General features: G+C 40.6%; 1 protein-coding gene across 1 annotated transcript in view; it reads right to left on the bottom strand.

Moving 5' to 3' along the window:
• Positions 1 to 81: 81 nt before the first annotated feature.
• Positions 82 to 21,831, bottom strand: part of LOC111512024 (ATP-binding cassette subfamily C member 4) — a 52,737-nt gene continuing 30,987 nt past the window's right edge. The window contains exons 8-11 of the mRNA XM_074174510.1: positions 18,367 to 18,853; positions 15,780 to 15,930; positions 13,350 to 13,580; positions 82 to 1,013 (exon numbers count right to left, since the gene is read on the bottom strand). Coding sequence (XP_074030611.1) covers positions 103 to 1,013; positions 13,350 to 13,580; positions 15,780 to 15,930; positions 18,367 to 18,853 — 1,780 coding nt within the window. The 3' untranslated portion in view covers positions 82 to 102. The remainder of the gene's footprint in view (positions 1,014 to 13,349; positions 13,581 to 15,779; positions 15,931 to 18,366; positions 18,854 to 21,831) is intronic.

The raw sequence follows: 21,831 nt of genomic DNA, 5'->3' as shown, positions 1-21,831 counted from the left end.
TTATCATGAATAGAATCATCACTTTGTCAATAAGATACCATCTCAGACAATAACGTATCAAATAAACTCATTGAAATACTATTATCAGATATTTTACATATTTTATTTCTTGATAGAATCTATAATGCCAGCATTTCTCAACATTTCTGCAAACATTCCATTCGGTTTCTCCTTCAAAACTTGTGGGTCATCATACTCAGCAATTTGACCTCTGTCTAAAACCATTACTTTGTCGCAATCCAATACGGATTCCAATCTGTGAGCAATCACAAATACCGTGCAAGAAGAAAAATTTTCCTTCACAGTCTTCTGGATGATACTTTCAGTCTCCGGGTCCATATTGGCAGTCGCTTCATCAAGAACTACTATTTTATTCTTTCGAATGATGGCCCTGGCCAGACATATCAGCTGACGTTGACCCGTACTGAAATTCGTGTCTTCGACGTGAGTTTCCAGGCTTGAAACGAGAACATGCAATTTAACTTTGTGAAGGGTTTTCCAAATTTCTTCGTCAGTATATTCGTGTAGAGGATCCACGTTACTCCTGATTGTGCCGGAGAACATAATGGGATCTTGAGGAATGATGGAAATATGCTGCCTCAAGAACTTGAGAGGCAAAGTCTTCGTCTCGACTCCATCAATGAAAATCTGCCCCTCGAAGTTGTACAGTCTGAACAGCGTAGAGACTATGGAAGACTTTCCTGCTCCGGTTCTGCCGACAATTCCGATCTTTTCTTTGGATTTCACCTTGAAAGTAATGTCCTTGAGGACTTTTTCATGGGCTTTGGTGTACGTTAGAGAAACGTTGTTGTAAGTTATTTCTCCATGGGTAGGCCAGTTGGGGACCTTGGTGCCTTCCTCCGTCTCGGGTTCGATGGTGGTGTATTCTAGAGATCTTTCGACGGAGGTCATTTGATTTTCTGCTTCCGACCATTGTCGTAAGCCTCCTTGAACCAGCCTTGCTAACATCCCACCTTGCGTTAGCGTCAAACCAACATCTCCAGCCGCGGAGCCTGTAATAAAAGTGAACGGACTTAACTTCTACTCTGAAGATGGACAATGGAAAATACAATTCTAATTTCTTGAAAAGAGGTGAGAAAAATATAGTACGCTCCTACTCAGAAGTGTGAATTTTTTTGCCGGAAATAAGTGTGTCAAAGCATCAGGCATAAAAACCTGCAGAGCATAGTCTGAAGGTTTTTATGCCTGATGTTTTGTCTACAATTGCGGTAATCTTTATCAAAGACGACAAACAAACTGTTCTCGTTGTCTTCAAGTCAGATACTACAGTTTTGTTTTGGGTCTGTAGGATGAGTTTTTGAATGAATATGGAGTGGGAAGATTGGAGGATTGGACATGCAACCGACGTTTTGGGGAGAAGCCTAGCAGAATCTCGGCTGCGGTTTTTTACAGGGAACGTGTTGGACGCGCTGGAGGGGGAGTTGGAATTTTTGTCAAACGATCCCTTCAGAGTGTCTAATACGGCATTGACAAAGCTCGATTACAGGAAATTGAGGCCATGGGCGTCGAAATTCGACTGAGAAGAGGTTGTCACAGACTAATCTCGGTTTACAACCCTCCCAACAATCAGAGGAATCGCTGGATGAAATGTTGATGGGACGCAACATCCCGACAATTGCTGCTGGTGACTTCAACGCCAAGCACCGACAGGCATGAGTATCTAGCGCTGGTCTCGGGTGAGCATACAGCGTGACTCACGGTCGATGGTAGGTTAGACGTTTCTGGAAAACGCAAATCATGATTTTCCTGAAAATTTCACCTTTCACATTTCCTTACCTGTTCTATCGATCTAAAATATTTTCAGCATTGCCAATATAAATATTTTCAGCATGGCGTTGCCACTTCCATCAAAAAGTCCTAGCAACTTTACTATTTTAAATGGAACACCCCGTATATTAATACATTTTTGGAATCGCTCTGGTGTTTCAATATTTTTTTGTTGATAATATCTTATATCTATCTCTATCTGTTTTCGAGATAAAAAATAAATGTTGTTAAATATGGTCCAAAACATAGCCTTAATTAAAATTAAGTACATCAGTACTCTCAATTCATGAAAAGTTGATATTTTGATGATAGTTTGGACAAACTCGAAATATTCAAATAACACCAAGAAATCGACTCCATATTATACAGGGCGTGCTAAAATTACTATTATTTTCATTGTGCATAAAAGTAGTCGAAAGTTCTTTTGTTCAAATGAAACCCCCTGTATATTACTCGGTGAATTGAAAGATGGTGAAAAATGCTTCAAGATGATATATCATGTTCCTATACATAAATCGTCAAGTTTTCTCAATAAAGTCGCTTCTTCTAGAAACATTATTTTTTTTTTAATTTGGATTTAGGTAGCAGTGGAATTATCGAGCTTATAACAGTTCAGTTACTTTTATAAGTAATTTAAAAAGAGTTATCGACGGTGTTTCGAATCATCTTCCAAAATGAATGCAAATATCGATTATTCAAACGAAGTTCTTATAAAATTATTTATTTATTATACACATGGACAAAGTGATCAAATCATTGTCAGAACGTGTAAAAAATTCAACCAAATGTATCCTGAATTAACACCAATGAACGAGAGGAAGTTTGTAAGGTTAAAAAATAATTTCCTTAACTATGGCTCAAAGTTTCCAGGGAACAACTGTACCACTGTACCAAAAATCAGTCATTTCTAGGTAAAAAGTAAGATTTTGTGGGCTAGAACATGTGAAAGTACAGACAATAACAGAATAGGATGATTCAAAATAACAAAATTGTAAACAAAAAATCACATTTTCACAATAAATGCTGAAAATGTTGTCCATTGCATTCTAAACAGTTTAAAATGTTTTTTGTACGCGTCTTTTTCAACTTCCTGGGGATCCAGATCTTCAATACTACGCACTATTCGCCGTCGCAATTCTTCTTTGGTAGGCACTGGAGTACTGTATACCCTATCTTTTAAAACACCTCATGAAAAAGTCAAGTGGCGTGAGATCGGGTGATCTCGGTGGCCAATCCTACGACCCTAAACGCATAAACCAACGATCGCCGAAGAGTTCGTCAAGTTTCCTGGAAACTTCCTGGGTGAAATGAGCTGGCCCTCCGTCCAGTTGAAACCACGAATTCCTATATTCCTCTAAAGGCAAATTTTCAAGAAAATCGGTTATAGTCGTCCTTGATATTTGGAGATATCTCTCTGCATTCAGTGTGTCTTCATAAATAAAAAAGCTAATTTTATTGTTCTTCAGAATACAGAAAACATTCAGGTCAAATTTTTCTTGAAAACCCATTTCTTTTGTAACATGAGTATTATGATCAGCCCAAAAATGTTTATTCCTTCTATTGAAAATACCATCCCTCGTAAATTTTGATTCGTCGCTTCAAATTATTTTTGACAAAAATTCCCGATCTGCCTATGTATGAATCAAAAGGGATTCACAAAAATGCGTTCTACGTTCGAAGTCGTCTGCTTTTAGAGCTTTAACTTTGGTAAATTTATACGGATGCATTCCGTGATTTTTTTTTTTTTTTTTTTTCAAAATTCGTTGTATTGAAGCATGTGATACACCTAAATCTTTTTCTGCACTGCGAATGGAAGCTTCTGGATATGCATAAAAATATGCCAAAACGTTAACAGTATTGTCTTCATTTGAAGTAAAAGGTTTTGGTAATGTTAAAGGTGCTTTTAACATGGAGTCATAGTTAAGGAAATTATTTTGTAATCTTACAAATTTCCTCTCGTTCATTGGTGCTAATTAAGGATACATTTGGTTGAATTTTTTTACAAGTTCTGGCAATGATTTGATCACACTGTCCGTGTATAATAAATAATTTCACGAGAACTTCGTTCGAATAACCAATATTTGCATTCATTTTTGGCGATTTTTTGAAACACCGTCAGTAACCATTTATCAATTACTTATAAAAGTCACCAAACTGTCATAAGCTTGATATTTCTACGGCCACCTAGAAATCAAATTCTTTAAAAATTATTTTTTGTACAACTGTTATTGAAAATCTCTTTGATAGAAACACTTCAATCAGAACACCTACCAAAAAATCATTTAGAAAAGTTCACACATGCAGTTCGTGCTATTGGTAATATTAAATCCCTGTGAAGTTACTGACGATGACGAAGTAGTATTCAGTCCAATTGTAGAAAGTTCTTCATGACTAACCAATAATCCTCCTTAAAATAACGTGAGTTGGCGTATGTAGTTGTAACATATGCCTTGTAATCCAAAGATCGTGTTTTCAAATCCCATGGACCCTATAATTTTTTTTTATTATCAGCAGTAACGTTATACAAAAACATTTGTATGATACATTTGTTGAAAGTGATTTTATTTTGATCGTGAGTTTGCTCCACTTGCTGACGCTCGTTTTTGCAATAATCCCCACTCACAAAATAAAATGCCACTTTCAACACTTGTAGGTAAAACGTGAATAACTATTTTTCCGCAAAAACGGCTTTATTAAGAAAACTTGACGATTTAGGTATAGGGAAATGTATATCATCTTGAAGCATTTATCACCATCTTTCAATTTATCGAGTAATATACAGGGAGTTTCATTTGAAAAAATTAACTTTCGACTACTTTTATGCACAATGGAAATAATAGTAATTTAAGCACGTCCTGTATAATATGGAGTCGATTTCTTGGTGTTATTTGAATACTTTGAGTTTGTCCAAACAATCATCAAAATATCAACTTTTCATGAATTGAGAGTACTAATGTACTTAATTTCAATTAAGGCTATGTTTGGACTACCAGCGAACCCTTTTCCCAGGGGACAAAACAGCGGCGAACAGGATGGCCAATCGTGTCAAACAGGCCATCAATGAACACCGAAACGAAAGGTGGGAAGAGCTCTTGGAATCCTTCGAACCTGGGAGTGACGAGCTTTGGCGAGTCACTCGTAGGCTCAGGGGGAAGAAGACTGCTCTCTCACCCATTCACGGAGAGCGCGGAGTGTGCTACTCCCCCGCCGACAAGGCGTTAGCCTTTGCAGACACGATGGAACGTCAGTTTCAACTTAACGTTGACGACGACGACGACATCGACCGCGATATGCTGCTGGAAGACCGGGTTCACCGACTTCTCAGGGAGGATGACGACGACGACATCCGTCCAGCTTCTATGGAGGAGCTGAAGGGTCTCATCAATGCTGCGAAAGCAAAGAAGGCTCCGGGAGCCGATTCAATAACTAACAAGTTGTTGAAGAGACTCCCGGAAAACAGCGTTGAATTCTTGCTGAGTCTCATCAACAGTTCGTTGGCCCTCAGACACTTCCCTAGAAGGTGGAAGCATGCGATCGTCGTCATGCTCCCGAAACAGGGTCAGAACCAGCTGTTCCCGCAGAACTATCGCCCGATCAGTCTACTCTCGTCGGCGGCTAAGCTGGCTGAAAGAGTCGTACTGCAAAGACTCAACGAAGAAGTTGAGGACCGAAATGTTCTGCCTAATGAACAATTCGGCTTCAGGAGAGATCACTCCACTGAACTACAGGCTCTAAGGTTGGTCGAGAACACCATCAGCGAGCTGAATATCAACAAAAAAGTACATATAGTACTTTTAGATATTTCAAAGGCCTTCGACCGAGTATGGCACGAAGGCCTTATACATAAGCTAAACGCGCTCGACCTACCTCGGGGCCTGGTCCGGTGGATCGGATCTTTCCTGAGAGGCAGAACCTTTCAGGTTAGAGTAGAGGGCTCTCTGTCTGACAACAGAGAGATCCTCGCTGGAGTGCCACAGGGGGCCGTGCTCTCTCCGACGTTGTACTCACTCTATACAAGCGACCTGCCCAGGTCCGATAGAGTGAAGATATCCCTGTACGCCGATGACACGGCTCTACTCTCGTCTTCCATGGGGCGTGAGCTCGGCGTCGTCTACATGCAACGTGCATTGGACGACCTCGAGCGCTGGTACCTCGAATGGAAGATCCGAGTAAACCCGGAAAAGACTCAGGCGATAACCATGGGGAGATTACTATCTTCTCCGGCCAGAAAAGTGAGAGTCTCTGGAAGGGAGATTGACTGGCAAGCGCGGGTAAAGTACCTCGGCCTTTTAATAGACCGTAGGCTCACTTGGAACCCGCACATCATGTACGTTAAGTCCAAGATCGAGGGTCGGATCGCCGGTCTGTACCCTCTGATCAACAGAAAATCCAAGATGAGTCTTAAAAACAAAATTATGATCTACAACTCGATGTTCAAGCCTGTCATCATGTACGCTTCAGGCGTCTGGGGACAAGCGGCTCCGTCCAACATTTCCATTTTGGAAAGGTTACAAAATAAGCTAATTAGGATGATTGTGAATGCTCCTTGGTTCGTGCGGAATGAAGCCATCCGCAGAGATTTGCAGCTGCCTTCCATTCGGCAGTCCATTCAGTCGAGGAATGAGAGAGTTTTCGAAAAAACGGAAACTCACGAAAACCCGTTAGTTAGGGAAGCCACAGATTATGCTGTAGACGACCCCTCCCGATATAGAAGGCCCCGACACTCTGTCGAATGAGGCCCTCATGTCCCCCGTTAAAGGATGAATAACTTTTTCATCCATCCCACCCCAGCCAGGTAGGGGTATCCCGTGAAGGGCGGCACTGATGTCTAAGGACTTCATGCCGTCATCCATCAGTCATGTACCCATTGGCCCATCTCAAGGCCAATGATCAGCCGAAAGGGTAGGGGAGCTGGTCTCCAAATCCTGAATGAACTGAAGATGATCGTCAAGCTATGTTTGGACCATATTTAGCACAATTTATTTTTAATTTCGAAAACAGATAGATATAGGTGTAGGACATTATTAACAAAAAAGTATTAAAATACCAGAGCGATTCCAAAAATGTATTAATATACGGGGTGTTCCATTTAAAAAAATAAAGTTGCTAGGACTTTTTGATGGAAGTGGCAACGCCGCAATGCTGAAAATATTTTAGATCGATATAACAGGTAAGGGAATGTGAGAGGTGAAATTTTCAGGAAAATCATGCTTTGCGTTTTCCAGAAACGTCTAACCTACCATCGACCGTGAGTCACGCTGTATATACTACCCCGAGCAGACTAAACCTGACGTACAAGACATTGTGCGTTTCAGAAACGTCTCTCTAACCAACGAACTCTACATTCTGTCGGAAATGGATTCTGATCCCAGTACTGTGTGATGATCCTCCTTATCGTGATCACTGCATGAGATCCTCGATGGATTGGGCTGCCTTCACAGATCATCTCGGAGAAATGCGCTGCAGTTGAGCACTTCGAGCTTTCGGTGAATGATGCATTCCGAGCGGCCACCTCTAAGGAGGAGCGCCCGCCGAAAAGCTATAATTAGTTTCCCCCGCAGAATAAATCTCTAATACGCGGAGGGCACCCCCCTCAGAAGGCTTTATCAGCGGACGCTCTTTCCAGGAGACAAAATTGCGGCAAACAGGTTGACCAACAAAATAAAACAGGTCATTCTTGACTTCCGGAATGAAAGATGGGAGAAGCTCTTGGAATCCCTTGAGCTTGGGGAGGATCAGCTTTGGTGGATCACCTGTAGGCCCAAGGGGAGGAAAACTTCTTCCTCGCCTTGGGCACGGAGTGTGCTACTTCCCCGCTGACAAAGCGTTGACCTTTGCCTACACGATGGAATGTCAGTTCCAACTCAACGTTGACGATGATGATGGCATCGACCGCGATATTCTGTTGGAAAATGGGGTCCATCGTATCCTTTGGAAAGATGACGACTACAACATCCGTCCAGCTTCTGTCTGAGATGGTATGTCAAGGCCGCGAAGGCTAAGAAGCCTATTTGCTGATGAGGCTCCCGGAAAACTGCGTCATAGTGCTTTTGAGTATCAATAACAGCTCACTAGCCTTCATATACTACCCCAGAAGATGGAAGTATGCGGTCTCAATACAGAATCAGAACCCGGTGTTCCCACACAACTATAGCACGATCAGTCTACTCTCCTCAGCAGCTAAGCTGGCTGAGAGAGTTGTTCTACAAAGGCTTAACGAGGAAGTCGAGGATCAAAATATTCTGCCTGGCGAGCAATTCGGTTTCCGGAGAGAACATTCCACTGAGATACAGGCTCTGAGACTGGTCGATAATGGCATCAACGAGCTTAATACCAACAAAAAAGTTCACATCGTCTTATTGGACATGTGGCACGAAGGTCTTTTGCATAAGCTTCTTGAGTTCGTCCTGCCTCGGGGCCTGATCCGGTGGATTGGGTCCTTTCTGGAGGGTAGGACTTTTCAAGTCAGACGACAGGGAGATCCTCGTTGAAGTACCACAGGGGGCCGTGCTCCTCGCCTCTTCTATGGGTCGTGAGCTCGAGATCGTCTACAAGCAACGTGCTTTGGATCACTTCGAGCGCTTCTACCTCGATTGGAAGATCCGAGTGAACCCGGACAAGACTCAGGCAATAACCATAGAAAGAACGATATCTTCTCCGGCCATGAAAGTGAGGGTCTCTGGAAGGGAGGGCGACTGGCAAGCACGGGTAAAGTTCCTCGATCTTCCAATAGACCGTAGGCTCACCTGGACCTCGCACTTCAAAAATGTGAAAGCTAAGATCGAGGGACGGATTGCAAACCTGTACCCTCTGATCAAGCCTCAAAAAACAAAATTCTGATCTACAGTGTCACCATTGAAGTGCGCACCATATGGGAAACTTTTTTTTCGATAAGTTTCAATGAAGTTTAACTTCGGCACTTGTTTGTGCTTTAAATTTAACTTGAAATGATGCGGCCAACTGCGACCCATTTACGGTCAGTGTATGTCAAATTCAACTTTTTTTTGAAAAAAATTGGAAAAGTGCATTTCTAGATCGAATGTAACAAAAAGTTACTTGAAAAAGTTGCGTCTACGGCAATTCTATATCCATATGCCAAATTTTATGCAACTAGGATAAATTTAACGTTTTGCTTATTTTTGACAGATATCCCCTTTATTTTAAAAAACAAGTTCGGTTAATTGTCATCAATTCATGTATACATAACAAACTCATCACGGAGTTTAACGTTTCTGATACATTTTTACTCATACGGACATTTTTAGAGAAAAATTAAAAATTTGCTATAAAAATGTTAACATGACTGGTGCAAAGTTTTAATCACTTGGCTATTTTCTTAAACTAACCATTGATTTCGAAAAAGCAGAGGCAACTAAAAAAAATGCAAATAATTTCGATAGAACTATTACTTATTGATCTAAATGAGGTTGTCAAACACTTATAGCCTACATTTCAGTATGTCGTCCTCCAGGTTCAATACAAATTATGGTCCTTCTACTGACATCTGTAACTGCATTTTTAATAAATCGGGGATTTATATTTGCACAGCACTCGCGAATGGTATTTTCCAGATGTTGTATGTCAGTAAATGGTCTACTTCGGTACACTTTTTGTTTCAGGTAACCCAACAAGAAAAAGTCTCAAGGCGTCAAGTCGGGTGATCTGGGTGGCCAATAATGTTCCCAGTTACGTCCAATAACTTTGCCTCTGAACATTTGTTGGAGGGACTGTTTTACAGCAACCGTGTGATGTATTGGTGCGCCATCAAGCTGATACCATAGGTCGTATTTAATATTTAAAGGCATATTATCTAAAACTTCACTAACCTCATTATTTAAAAGGTTGAGATAACCGACGGATGATAAATTTTCCCTAAAGAAAAATGGCCCAATTATTTGGTCGTTAAGTATCCCACACCATACATTAGTTTTAAAGGAATACTGATCACCACATCCAACTGTGAAATTGAGATTTTCTTGGGCCCACCATCGGCAATTTTGAGAACTTACCGTTCTATTTGAAGAGAACGTTGCCTCATCTGTCCATGAAATTTTATACGGAAACTTTACATTTTCTTTTCTCTCTCCTTGAAACCAGAATGAAAACCCCAAACGGACATCAAAATCCCGTTCTTTTAATGTGTTAATAAATTTTGGCTTGCAAGGCCAAAATTTATTCTTTAATAAAATTTTTCCAACACTTTCTCTCTTGTAATCGGTATTTTTTATAATATCGGTTATGCTCGTTTGCCCGTGTTCAATAACTTTTAAACAAATGTTAAGTTGGGCCTCCTCATCATATTTACTTGGAGTGTGCTTTTTCTTAAATTGATTTGCTACGGATCCTGTTTCTCTGAATTTCGACCTTATCCTTGACACAGTAGTATGTTGAACATTTTTTTCTGGATGCCGTTCATTAAAAATGTTAGCTACTTGCCGGTATGGTGTATTTTCACCACCTATTAAAATTATTTCTATTCTTTCTTGTAGAGACAACATTATTGCAACAATAACTGTTAAAAATTTGACTATTAAATCAACAACTTGACACTACCATAGCATGCATTTTGTTTGTCAAGACCTACTTAAAAATTTTATTCAACGTGATTAAGCATCCTTACCGCCCTAGTTAGTGTTTATAAATAATCTGTAAATACTGAATATTGAAATTTTAATGTAATTTCAACTCTAGTAATTTTATTAATACTTATTGCAGTTTTTGAGTTGTGTCTGCTTTTTCAAAATTGAAGGTACTGACGTTTGTTGAAAAAAATAGCCAAGTGATTGAAACTTTGCACCAATCATGTTAAAATTTTTATAGCACATTTTCAATTTCTATCTAAACATGTCCGTATAAGTAAAAATTCATCAGAAAAGTTAAACTCCATGATGAGTTTGTTATGTATACATGAATTGATGACAATTAATCGAACTTGTTTTTTAAAATAAAGGGGATATCTGTCAAAAATAAGCAAAACGTTAACTTCATCCTAGTTGCATAAAATTTGGCAAATGGATAAACAATTGCCATAGACACAACTTTTTCAAGTAACTTTTTGTTAAATTCGATCTAGAAATGCACTTTTTCAATTTTTTTCAAAAAAAAAAGTTGAATTTGACAAACACTGAACGTCAGTGGGTCGCAGTTGGCCGCATCATTTCAAGTTAAATTCATTTCATTCATTCATTCATTGAAACTTTTCAAAAAAAAAAGTTTCCTATATGGTGCCCACTTTAATGGTGACACTGTATAACACGATGTTCAAGCCTGTCATCATGCATGCTCCAGGCGTCTGGGGACAAGAAATTGTGAAGGAAGTCTCCAGCTGGTGATCCTCGACGTGTACGTCCTGGAAAGTAATGAAACAGAAGGATTCATATTGAAACCGCTATTCAGCACCAATTGCCTTGAAAAAGGCAATTGAAAGAAGCAGTTACGGTCTCGTCTTGTCTCAGAAGCGATATTATCAAAGCTCATCAGCTCTTCTGCAGCAGACATCAGGACACTGGCCACCCATTGGTCCTTGTCAGGACCACCAGAATTCGTCACCCGCAACGAGGGATCAACTAGCCGGCCCCCATAGACGTATTCAGCCTATCCGGGTTTGTATATATCTGGAGGTAAGCCGACCCAGCTCAGGAGAAGCACCGACCCAGCTCAGGAGAAGCACCTAGGGAACAGCCTACGTGTATTGTGTCACTGAACTGGTACCTGGCAGTTTTCTTCATCGGGATTAGGGATGTTAGGTAGGAGTTTTGTCGGTTAGTGGTAGGAATCGTAGGGAACCTTCAGATCAGGTATTTGAGCCAACGTAGTGGCTCAAATACCTTTCTCAATAACTTTCAGATCAGGTATTTGAGCCAACGTACTGGCTCAAATACCTGATCTGAAAGCTAACAGCTCCTAGTGAAAAGTGTCTTACAGCTCCACGTTCCCCCGTGGAGCTGTTAGATACTTTTCTGCTAGGGAATGAATCAACGTGGTGGTCACGCGATAAACGGATCTACCGATGGCCCAGAACCCGTCGGCTCTACTCCACGGGTGGAGCCTAATGCGAGTCTTATTCACTCAAACGGAACCGATGCGTAATCGGCATTTTGTCCAAGGATGCTCCAAATTTAGGAGAGCACTCAACACTGCACAGTTGTCAGGTCTTCATAGATGATCGGCGTGGATTCGTTTCTATTGGTTGAATGGGGAATGTTCCTCCTGACGAAAATCAAGTAGTTTTTATAAAAGAGATCTAAAACAACGCATTTTAAACGTTTCATTTCAACCTTTTTCTTTGAAAAATTATTTAAATACTTAAACAAGAGGAATGAAAAAATGCATTCAAGATTTGAAGGGATTCGTTTCTATTTCACCTTTTGGCAATATCGGTTATAGCTAATAAAGGACAATGAATCTGTTACCTGCTACTTATGTTCCGAGTTCCGAGACATTCTTTGACATATGACATTTTGTGCACCTAACCTGTCTTCCTCTATATAAATAAGTAATATAATCGGTTTTATTCATCGCATAATTACAAATTAAACACAGTGTAACAATCGATAAAAGGCGAAGTTCACCTTGTGCTGTTTTTCAACTTAACCTTAACAAAACAACTGTTCTTTATGTGGCTTGTGGAGGTGGTATTGAACTATAATTTATATTTAGCCTTAATTGTTGATTTATGAAGATAATTTTCCTTTTTCAAAGTAGAATATCTAGGTACGTATAAATTATTTCATCTTGATATAGACGCTGTTGCCAATATGTGAATCAGAAACAAATCCCTTCAAAAATTAAAGCCCAACATTTGAAACATCAATTTGAATACTTTTCGAAGTGAATTTGAAAAACTCATGAATCAAACTCAACTTCATTTTGTTCAAACTTGAATTTGCTGTAATAACCTAAATTGAGGAACATTCCCCATTGAATGACCTGAGATGAGAGCAATTGAGTGCAGTGCCTCAATCTGAAAGTTATATGCAAAATGGAACGGGTCATTCAAAGAACTATCGTCTTTTCAGATGTACTACTAAACAGACGTGACATTGGACATTGGGGCATATCTAACACAGGAAACCAACAACCTCACAACAAGTATTTGGATGAGAACTCCGAATACTAGTCACATTGATAGAGTAATGGAATATTGACAGCTATTGAAAATAATTCTTCAACACCAGAAATGAAACACGTCTTTCTGAGGTGCGTTTCGCGGACCAAGTTGGCATCATTAAGAGTTGAAGGAAGTGTTTTTAATACATAAATTTCACACCATTGAAATATTGGAAGTTCTTTATTCTTTGTCCTGATAACTGCCTGCTTAGTTCATAAATATCTAGAGATGTCAACATGCCATAGAATTGATGAAAACTGCTGGAAATTGTTGAAAACGGTTCACGACAGTAGACTTTTGAATACCTTCGAAAGTTCTGGTGCTAAATGAAAATGCTGTTTTGGATTCACTTATGTTGCTTTTATACATTAAATTTGGCTACTCAATTTTGTAGACTTTGTCTCAGGACGAAAAAATATTTTCCAATCGATCGACAAAATTATTTACTCACCTGCACCGAAAAACAAAAACTTTGACAGCAAGAATATTTCGAAGCCAAGGGCAATGATTTCCATATAGAAGGAAAATGCCCCTCTTACACAGATTGATGTGTAAGAAGCACTGCTAAATAAGTCTTGATGTTGGTCATACTCATATCGAAGTATTTCTTGTGCTTTGTAAGCTCTTATTGTAGTTAGTCCTTCTATCGTCGAGTTCAGATGGCCTACAAGAGGACTTCTAGCTAAAAAAAATGTATGGATTAGTTTATCATGATAATAATACATTTATTGCACTTCACTTGGCACAAACAGTAACAATAACATTTTTTCACATATTAACAATGACATTTTTCATGTGCAACCTGTTGAGTAACAGTCATCCCGTTCAGACCACAAATTTGACTTTGACTCTTCAGCCCCATTTTATATTTTTTCAACCGTTTGATTTGGGTTTTTACTCCAAACTACCAAGAATGACAGCTTTCTGCATTTGTCTGGTCAAGATGTGTGCCTTAAAGCGGGAAGACGGTATAATCTTGGGATTCGAGAGTGGAGAGGACTCAAATATTCAAAAAAACCATTCAACGGAGTGGTCTGCGTTATTGATATCATCATATTATTATTATTTTTCTATAAGGTTACGCCGGTCGGACCCTGCTCCTGAAACTCCGACAATAACCACTCTTCACACCGTGAGGTGAATAATGTCACTTGGCCCATAGAAAGCGAAGGACAGTTGTTCTGATAAGCTTATCCTTGTGCTGACGCAGGAATGAAAAGAGATCAGCGGCTTTGACGTGGGCATTTTCTTGAACGGATTCCAGTGACATAGTTATGACTACCTCGTTCAGAGTCGAAAACTAAAGCAAGTTCATCGGCCATTTGGGCTACTACCTTGGAAAGAAATGCTACAATTATTTTTCTCTCATGGTCGCGGGTCATGCAGAGAAGGGAATCTGAGCTCCTGATGACTTTATAGGCTCCATCCAGTACCATTCTGTCATGTGGACACTCCAAACTCGAAAGTCCATGGTATCCCTCTTGTCGGGGGAATTACAACCGTGGAACAGACGATTTAGTTAGCAAACTCTCATGGAGATGCACATTTTTCATTTCTTTTCGTTAAGTCAATACAGCTCCTCCCAAGTTCACTTGGCTACTCGAAAAGAGTAGAGTAAGATCAAAATGGCAAGCATAGTTGTGGAAACAACTTCATACTTCCCCGATAATTCTGATGACCAGATCTGTTAGAGTTTGAGCTGATACTTGCCGTGGAGAGAGTTCTTCACTTGGACCGTTGCATATTTATCCTCAGAAGCATAAAGTCTAAAAATCATCTATATGACTCTATGCCTTCGGCTTTTCCAGGGGTGCCACATTTATACTCTACCTACAGTATTTCTGAGCGAAAAGGATACTTAATGGAAATAGTGAGATGCAGAAAAGAAGGGGACTGAGGGAGTCACCCTGAAATACCCTTCTCCTAAAAGTGATCCACCCTATTTGAACTCTGGTCTGACCAGATGTTGTGGTGAAGTGAGTTCGCCAGTCGCATACCACAAATCTTCTGAAGAAATGCAAGATGAGATCATGCGATATTGTATTGAATGCCTTGCAATAATCGATCCAGGCTATAGAGAGGTTACGGTTATACTGTAGCTAGTCTTGCTTTAGACATCTATCGATGGACAGGTTCTCCAGCGACTCTCCTCCCAAACTCTCTCTGCTCATATATCTGCTCGAATATTTGGTCAACTGTGGTGAGTATTCGTCTGTATGAGATACTCGTGAACAACCTATAACACAAATACGCAATCATCTGCTCTTTGTCTAGCCATGAGTTGTAAACTCTGTCCAAATGTCGTTGGGTGCTTGGTAGGTTTTTCCACCAATAAGTTCTTAGTTCACCTGGGACTGGAGCAGCAAAGTTCTTGGAACCCACAAGGGCTCTTCGAACATCATCTGATGTTATCGAGTTGCGCAGTTCATTAAGCTCTGGCTGTTGATACTTTCTGCTGAGAGCTTCGAACTGCGTTAGGGCCGGAGTGTCTAAGTTGAGTTGCTGTGGGTGTTCACAAATGTCCTTCCAGCTGATCAGCGATCGACGGATTATTCACAACACGCGGAGGCTCTTGCAATAAGCGAGAAGGTTCCCGTGATACTTTTCGCTCGCTCACCATTGACTTCTCAGCAGCACGCCTTGGCTCAAAGTATGATGGATACTTTGTAATTTAGCAGCGGCAGCAGCCGCCCATAACACCTTGGATACGAGACGCGTGTTATCTCGCCAACGTGATCTTAGCCTCTATCTTGTGTACCCGCCATTCAATATTCCAAATCGCAAAGCCGGGATTTCGTCTTCTCGACTCGTAAAGCGATTGAACGGCGCTGTATTATCATTATTGGTTCTCATTTTCTCAACTTGTGTTGCATATACTTACTAGCAGCTTCCAGACGTTTGAGACTTCTTGCTGAAGGCATGTATATGAATCGCAAAAGAACTAAAGAAATTACTAGCACTATCGTGGGAAGAATGAATGAGAAACTAACGGATGCTATCAATCCAACATTCCCAAAAAGGCTGAAGCCAACCTGAAAATAGAAGAGGAAGGTAATGAACAAATGAATTTGGATTTACATGTACATATTCACATATCAAGACAAACTTAAACTAGAACTAGAATAATTAAAATATCCTCAAGAGTAGAGAAACTTTTTCCTACAAGAAAATTCCCGATGTTATGCTTGAAATAGATAAAATGTCAGAATTGTAGAATACATCCCATGCGCATTGAATAAAGGTTGTTCCAACCAAAAGTTGACGATACTGGGTACATCGTTTTTCTTAAAAACCATGGAGAGGCTATGTGAGCGGTATATAAGAGATGAAGTACTTGTTAATAACCCACTTCATCCAAATTAGCATGCATATACCCCGGGAAGGTCTACTGATTCGGCCCTTCACCATGTGGTTGGCAGAATCGAGAGATCATTGAACAACAAAGAATCCACCCTAGGTATATTCATAGATATTGAGGGAGCGTTTGATAAAACAACCTTTTCAACAATTACCCAGCAACTACAGTCCAGGAATGTACCCATGGTAGTAGGAGAATGGATACTCCAGATGCTCTCTAGTAGAGCAATAAGTATTAATGTAGAAGACATCACCGTAAAAGGACTGGTCATGAGGGGATGTCCACAGGGAGGGGTCTTATCACCCCTTCTCTGGAAATAGTTCTGGATACCCTAATTAATCACCTTAACAAAAATGGATACTACACAATTGCATACGCAGATGACATAGTTATCTTGCAGACCGGCAAATTTGTAAACACACTGTGCGATAGAGCGCTGGATGGGCTTACACATGGTGTAAGGAACACTCACTGTCGATCAATCCCAAGAAGACTGAGATGGTCCTTTTCACCAGGAAAAGAAGTTTAACGGGCTTAAAACCTCCCGAAATCTTCAAAAGCCAACTAAACTTCTCTGAAGAGGTGAAATACCTTGGTATTATCCTCGACAAGAAGCTAACATGGAACTCTCATCTACAGAGTAGAGTAAAAAGAGCATACGTGGCTTATGAGCAATGTCGGAGGACAGTGGGACGCGCATGGGGTCTTTCACCCCGTGTAGTCGCCTGGATCTACACTGCAATAATAAGACCTATGTTAACGTATGGAGCCATTGCATGGGGACCGAAAGTTCTACAAGCAACGGCCATTCAAAAATTATATCAAATACAGCGACTGGCTTGTTTAAACATCACAGGAGCCATGAGAACAACACCAACCGCGGCAATGGAATCAATCACGGGTCTGACCCCTCTGGATCTGTACGTTAAGGAGGTTGCGTTAATGGCCATGGTACGATTGCACACGGCTGGTGTGAACCTAGAAGTAGAAATGGGTCGATTGAGGCTGGGCCTATGGCGGGAAGCGCTTACTGCGCAACCTCTGCTGCAGGCAACAAGTGATGCAATTGAACCCAGGTTTGTGTTTAATAAACCCTACAAAATACAAATTAAGCAGAACACAGAGTCAGATGCTACAAATGCAATACGGATTTATACAGATGGCTCAAAAACCAAAGAAGGCTCAGGATGTGGAGTGTACTCCAGATCACTAAGCCTAAGGATTAAGTGGGGAATGGGAAGAAATACCAGCGTGGTCCAAACAGAACTGGCTGGTATCTCAATCGCCACAAAAGAAATAACCAAGAGAAGAATTTCTTGCAAAAACATAACAATCTGCACTGATAGCAGACAAGCACTATTAGCCTTGAACAGACACCATGTTACTTCAGGGCTAGCACTAGAGTGCCACCAAGATTTAGCCAAAGCCTCGGTAGATAATAACATTATCCTGAGGTGGGTTAAAGGGCACGACAGGAGTAAAGGTAATCGCATTGCCGACTCTTTAGCCAAGGAAGCGGCTGGACTAAGAATTTTAGGACCAAGTGGCACCCACGGCCTGATGACTTCGACAATTGCAGAACTAGTCAAATGTTACACCCATGCTCAATCTTTAAAGAGATGGGATGAAATCAAAGGATGTAATCTTGCCAGGATCACCTTGGGCGACCCTGGGAAGCTGGTGCCGAAGAAATATCTGGCGATGACCAGGAAAAATCTACGCCTTACAGTAGGATTTCTGACTGGTCACTGTCAGCTAAGGAAACACCTACATAATATGGGGCTAGTGGACACACCTCTATGCAGGATGTGTGAACAGGAAGATGAGACTGTAAGGCATGTCCTGTGCGAGTGCCCGGAGTTATCGTCAATAAGAGATTGTGTGTGTTCGGCGAGTCTTGGCCTACACCTGCCGATATAAAAGAGATGTCTCCCAGTGATCTGTCCACCTTCCTGGAAAGGACAGGATGGACGACGACCTAGGAGGACAACTCCTCGGGAGGATGTACAATGGGTCACATGTGGCCTAAGTGCGTGGGCTTACACTCACCCTCCCTACTCTACAGATACAGATATCATGGATAGAGTAACTAACGAATCAAACTACTTACCCAAATGAGCGCTGACAAATGATGCGGCAACTGTTCGTCTACAACACTCAAGTCCTGGGAAAACCTATTCAGAATATTGCCAATGAAGTAGTTATCAAAAAATGCCATCTTCGAGTGAATCACACTTTTGATCATCGCCCTGTGAATTCTGACGGAGGCATCAAAAGCGAACTTCATCATCAGCACCACTTTGAATATTTCCAAAAAAGACGATGTGATTAGTAAGAGGGAATAAATGTTCAGAGTTTTCGATGCCTGCCATTCCAGTTTTTCCAAATGCAATGCCACCATGAGTGTTTTATTCAATCCCAGATCAGACACTTGTTCTAGTAATTTCGAAAGTTTCGTGCTCGAAGAAATCAGTTCTTTCGTATGATTCAGTTTTTCAAAGTTATTTCCGAATAGTTCGGTGACGTTCACTTGCGGAATGGTTTCATTACGGAAGTAAGTTTCCTTGATATTTATTATGACAGCTCTTTGGTTGGTCCTGAAAAAAAACGTATTGTTTCATGTTAAAACTATTTTTTCGACAACCGTCCGGGAAGTAGTTACTTCTCAGCCCAGTCCGGAAAGTATCAGAAATTCAAAAACGAGTTGCCAATTCTTAGATGTATCGGTGAAACATCTGTATACCAAAAACTCACTCACACAGTATCTGAATCACGAATCCAACAATCATCAATCTATGAAAAAGGTAATTAACAAAACTCTAGTTGATCATGCAAAGAAGGCTTCGAGAAGGAACTAGGCATCATCAAAAAAGATCTCCAATGGAATGGTTACTCCAAAGTAATGACGGAAGACAGCAAGAACCTCGTAAAGAAGAGAAGCCATCACAACCCTCAGAGGAAAATATAAGAAGAATGGCTTCAGATCCGGAAACAGCAACCGCAGCAGCCTCATGAAAACTAGGTCACCAAACGCGGACTGCGATTCCAAGAATTGCAATAACTGGATACCCCGTGACGGCAAATCCTATATCGGTAAAACTAGGAGACATTGAAAATCCGCATTGCCGAGCACAAGAAAAACACACAGCGAGGAGAAACCAACAAATCGGGAATACCAAAGCATGTTTGGGCTCATCAACATAACATCAAGTAGCCCCATGTTGAGATCATCCACAAGGATGAACACTGGTTTAGGAGAAAGTTCGAAGAAGCTGCATATATGTTGTTCGATGACGCATTCAGGCAAGCTAGCGTAGAGATACGCAACATATGGAAACCTGTAATCAAGCGGATAACGATCAACTCCTGCCAAATAGTCAACTCCCGCTAAACCGATGAAGTGAAAAGAGGAAAGAGCGGATAGGAAAAAGCACTCGAATGACCTTTAAATAGTTATCTCTCGGAGGAATAGTCCAGTCATCACCCGAAGACGATTGTGGCTGGTGGGTTTAAGTGGGGTATGGCCATCCCATACCCCACTTAACAGATTATTCGTGAATTACGAAAAAAAATGTCGATTCAGTCTGTTGGTAGCCACAGTTTTGGAAACCTTGAATTAGGAAATGCAGAATTTTTAAATTCACCAAAATTCCAAAAATCACACAGACCATGAACTTCATCAGAGGGCATTTGAATATACCAAGCATTTCAAAGAAACTGAATGCCCCCAGTATTAGCGATTGACCAAACTTGATATTAATAAGATACGTACGCCGCTCAAGAATTTGGTGCAAGGCGGTTTCATAAGGTACTTCGCTCTTGAGGAGACGATTCCTGGCTGCACCACCGAACTTTTTTCCAGGTTCAGTTTTTGGATTAGGAGTTGGAGAGTTGAGAAGCTCTCATCCTGATCTAAACTTGCAGGGAGGTCAGTTGGAGTCGTAATCTCGACATACATCTCCTCTGTAGACTCGCTCCTAAACTAAATTTACAGGGAGGTCAGTTAGAGTCGTAAACTCGACATCCATCTCCTCTGTAGACTCAGCGTCAGAAGAAAAATTCACTAAGTATCTATAGAATTATATTTAGGCAGAAAATTCACGTGGATATTATTTTCAAATGCCCGCTTTTGGAAATTTCTATAGCAGGGACTATTCTATTCTATGTTGATTCTTGTTAATACGCATGCATCAATTTCAATAAAAATATAAGGGCCGAACAATTTTTGCAGTGTCTCAAAATGAATAGTTTACGATATGTTATATTGGAATGTTGAAAATGAAAATTACGGAATCAGACAGAAAGTTTATGCAACTTTGGTAAATTATTTTACAAATCGGAAAAAAATATTCGATATACATGGAACGTTACCAACGGCATTCCCCAAGGAACAGTCCTGGGATGCTTTTTATTCATTATGTCTAGGAACCAAAAATAAATTTGCGCTATTGAATTGGGTGCGGAGTGATTGGAAGAATCCAACCTCATACACAAGTCAATAAAAATATTCTCGAATAGTCAAGTAGAGTTGGAAGCTCTTAGCTGCTACCAAGCAACCTCTAAATTGGTAGAAAATTGTCTCTGGTCTGGATTCCTGATCATACTGGCCTGGAAGGCAATGAGGCTGCTGACTCCTTTGCAAATGAGAGTGCTGCAAGCAGCTTTATCGTACCAGAACCTGCCTGGTACTCCGCCTCACCCCTCGGCCTCCTTGTCTCGTTCCAATTACGTGATTCTAATTAAAAAAAAATTCATAGTTATAAGATTCGAACCCAGGACGTCTGCGTGGTAGACACTGTCCTTAACCTCTACACCAACGTAAAATATTGAAAATAACTGCGAATGATGGGTATTCACAGCTTAAGTTTTTTCGGGACCGAAATCATTTTATACACCTGACCGCATTTTTTTGTTCTCCTTAGAATGTTAGAGAAGTTGTTATACGATTACAACTTTCCTAACATTCTAAGGAAATAAAAAAAATGCGGTCATTACAACTTCTCTAGAGGTTAAGGACAGTGTCTACCACGCGGACGTCCTGGGTTCGATTCTTATAACTATAATTTTTTTTAATTAGAATCACTTGACTGGAACGAGACAAGGGGAACGAGGGGTGAGGTGGAGTCCCAAATGGGGCCTATCGGTGATGCGGAGTACTAAGGGGAACGAGTTCCACGCTCTACGAAACTCATTCCATCCTGCGTTGATGACGTTTCCCCCACTCCCGTTTACGCTCGTATCGGCCTTGTTCATCTACTACAAGGTGTCTCACCATGTATGCATCACATTCACAATCGAACCAACTACAATTGCAGTCTTCGAAACGTAGATATTTTATACAAAAGGCTTTGTGATATATTACCAAAATAAAAATGTATAATAAATTTGTATTCGAAATGATTTTTTCTTTTTTATCTAACCTTATCGCCTTATGATAATATACCCTTAACAGGGGATAGTAAACGCACGCAAAACGCTCGAAAACGCACGAAAAACGATCGAAAACGCACGAAAAACGGTTGAAAACGCGCGAAAAACGATCGCACGATAACGGTCGAAAACGCAAAACAGTCGA

This window comes from Leptinotarsa decemlineata, unplaced genomic scaffold, assembly GCF_025532065.1.
Source record: "Leptinotarsa decemlineata unplaced genomic scaffold, Ldec_3_MD MMD2_tig00000591_RagTag_RagTag, whole genome shotgun sequence".
Lineage (NCBI taxonomy): Eukaryota > Metazoa > Arthropoda > Insecta > Coleoptera > Chrysomelidae > Leptinotarsa > Leptinotarsa decemlineata.
This window is presented reverse-complemented; position numbering and strand designations above follow the sequence as displayed.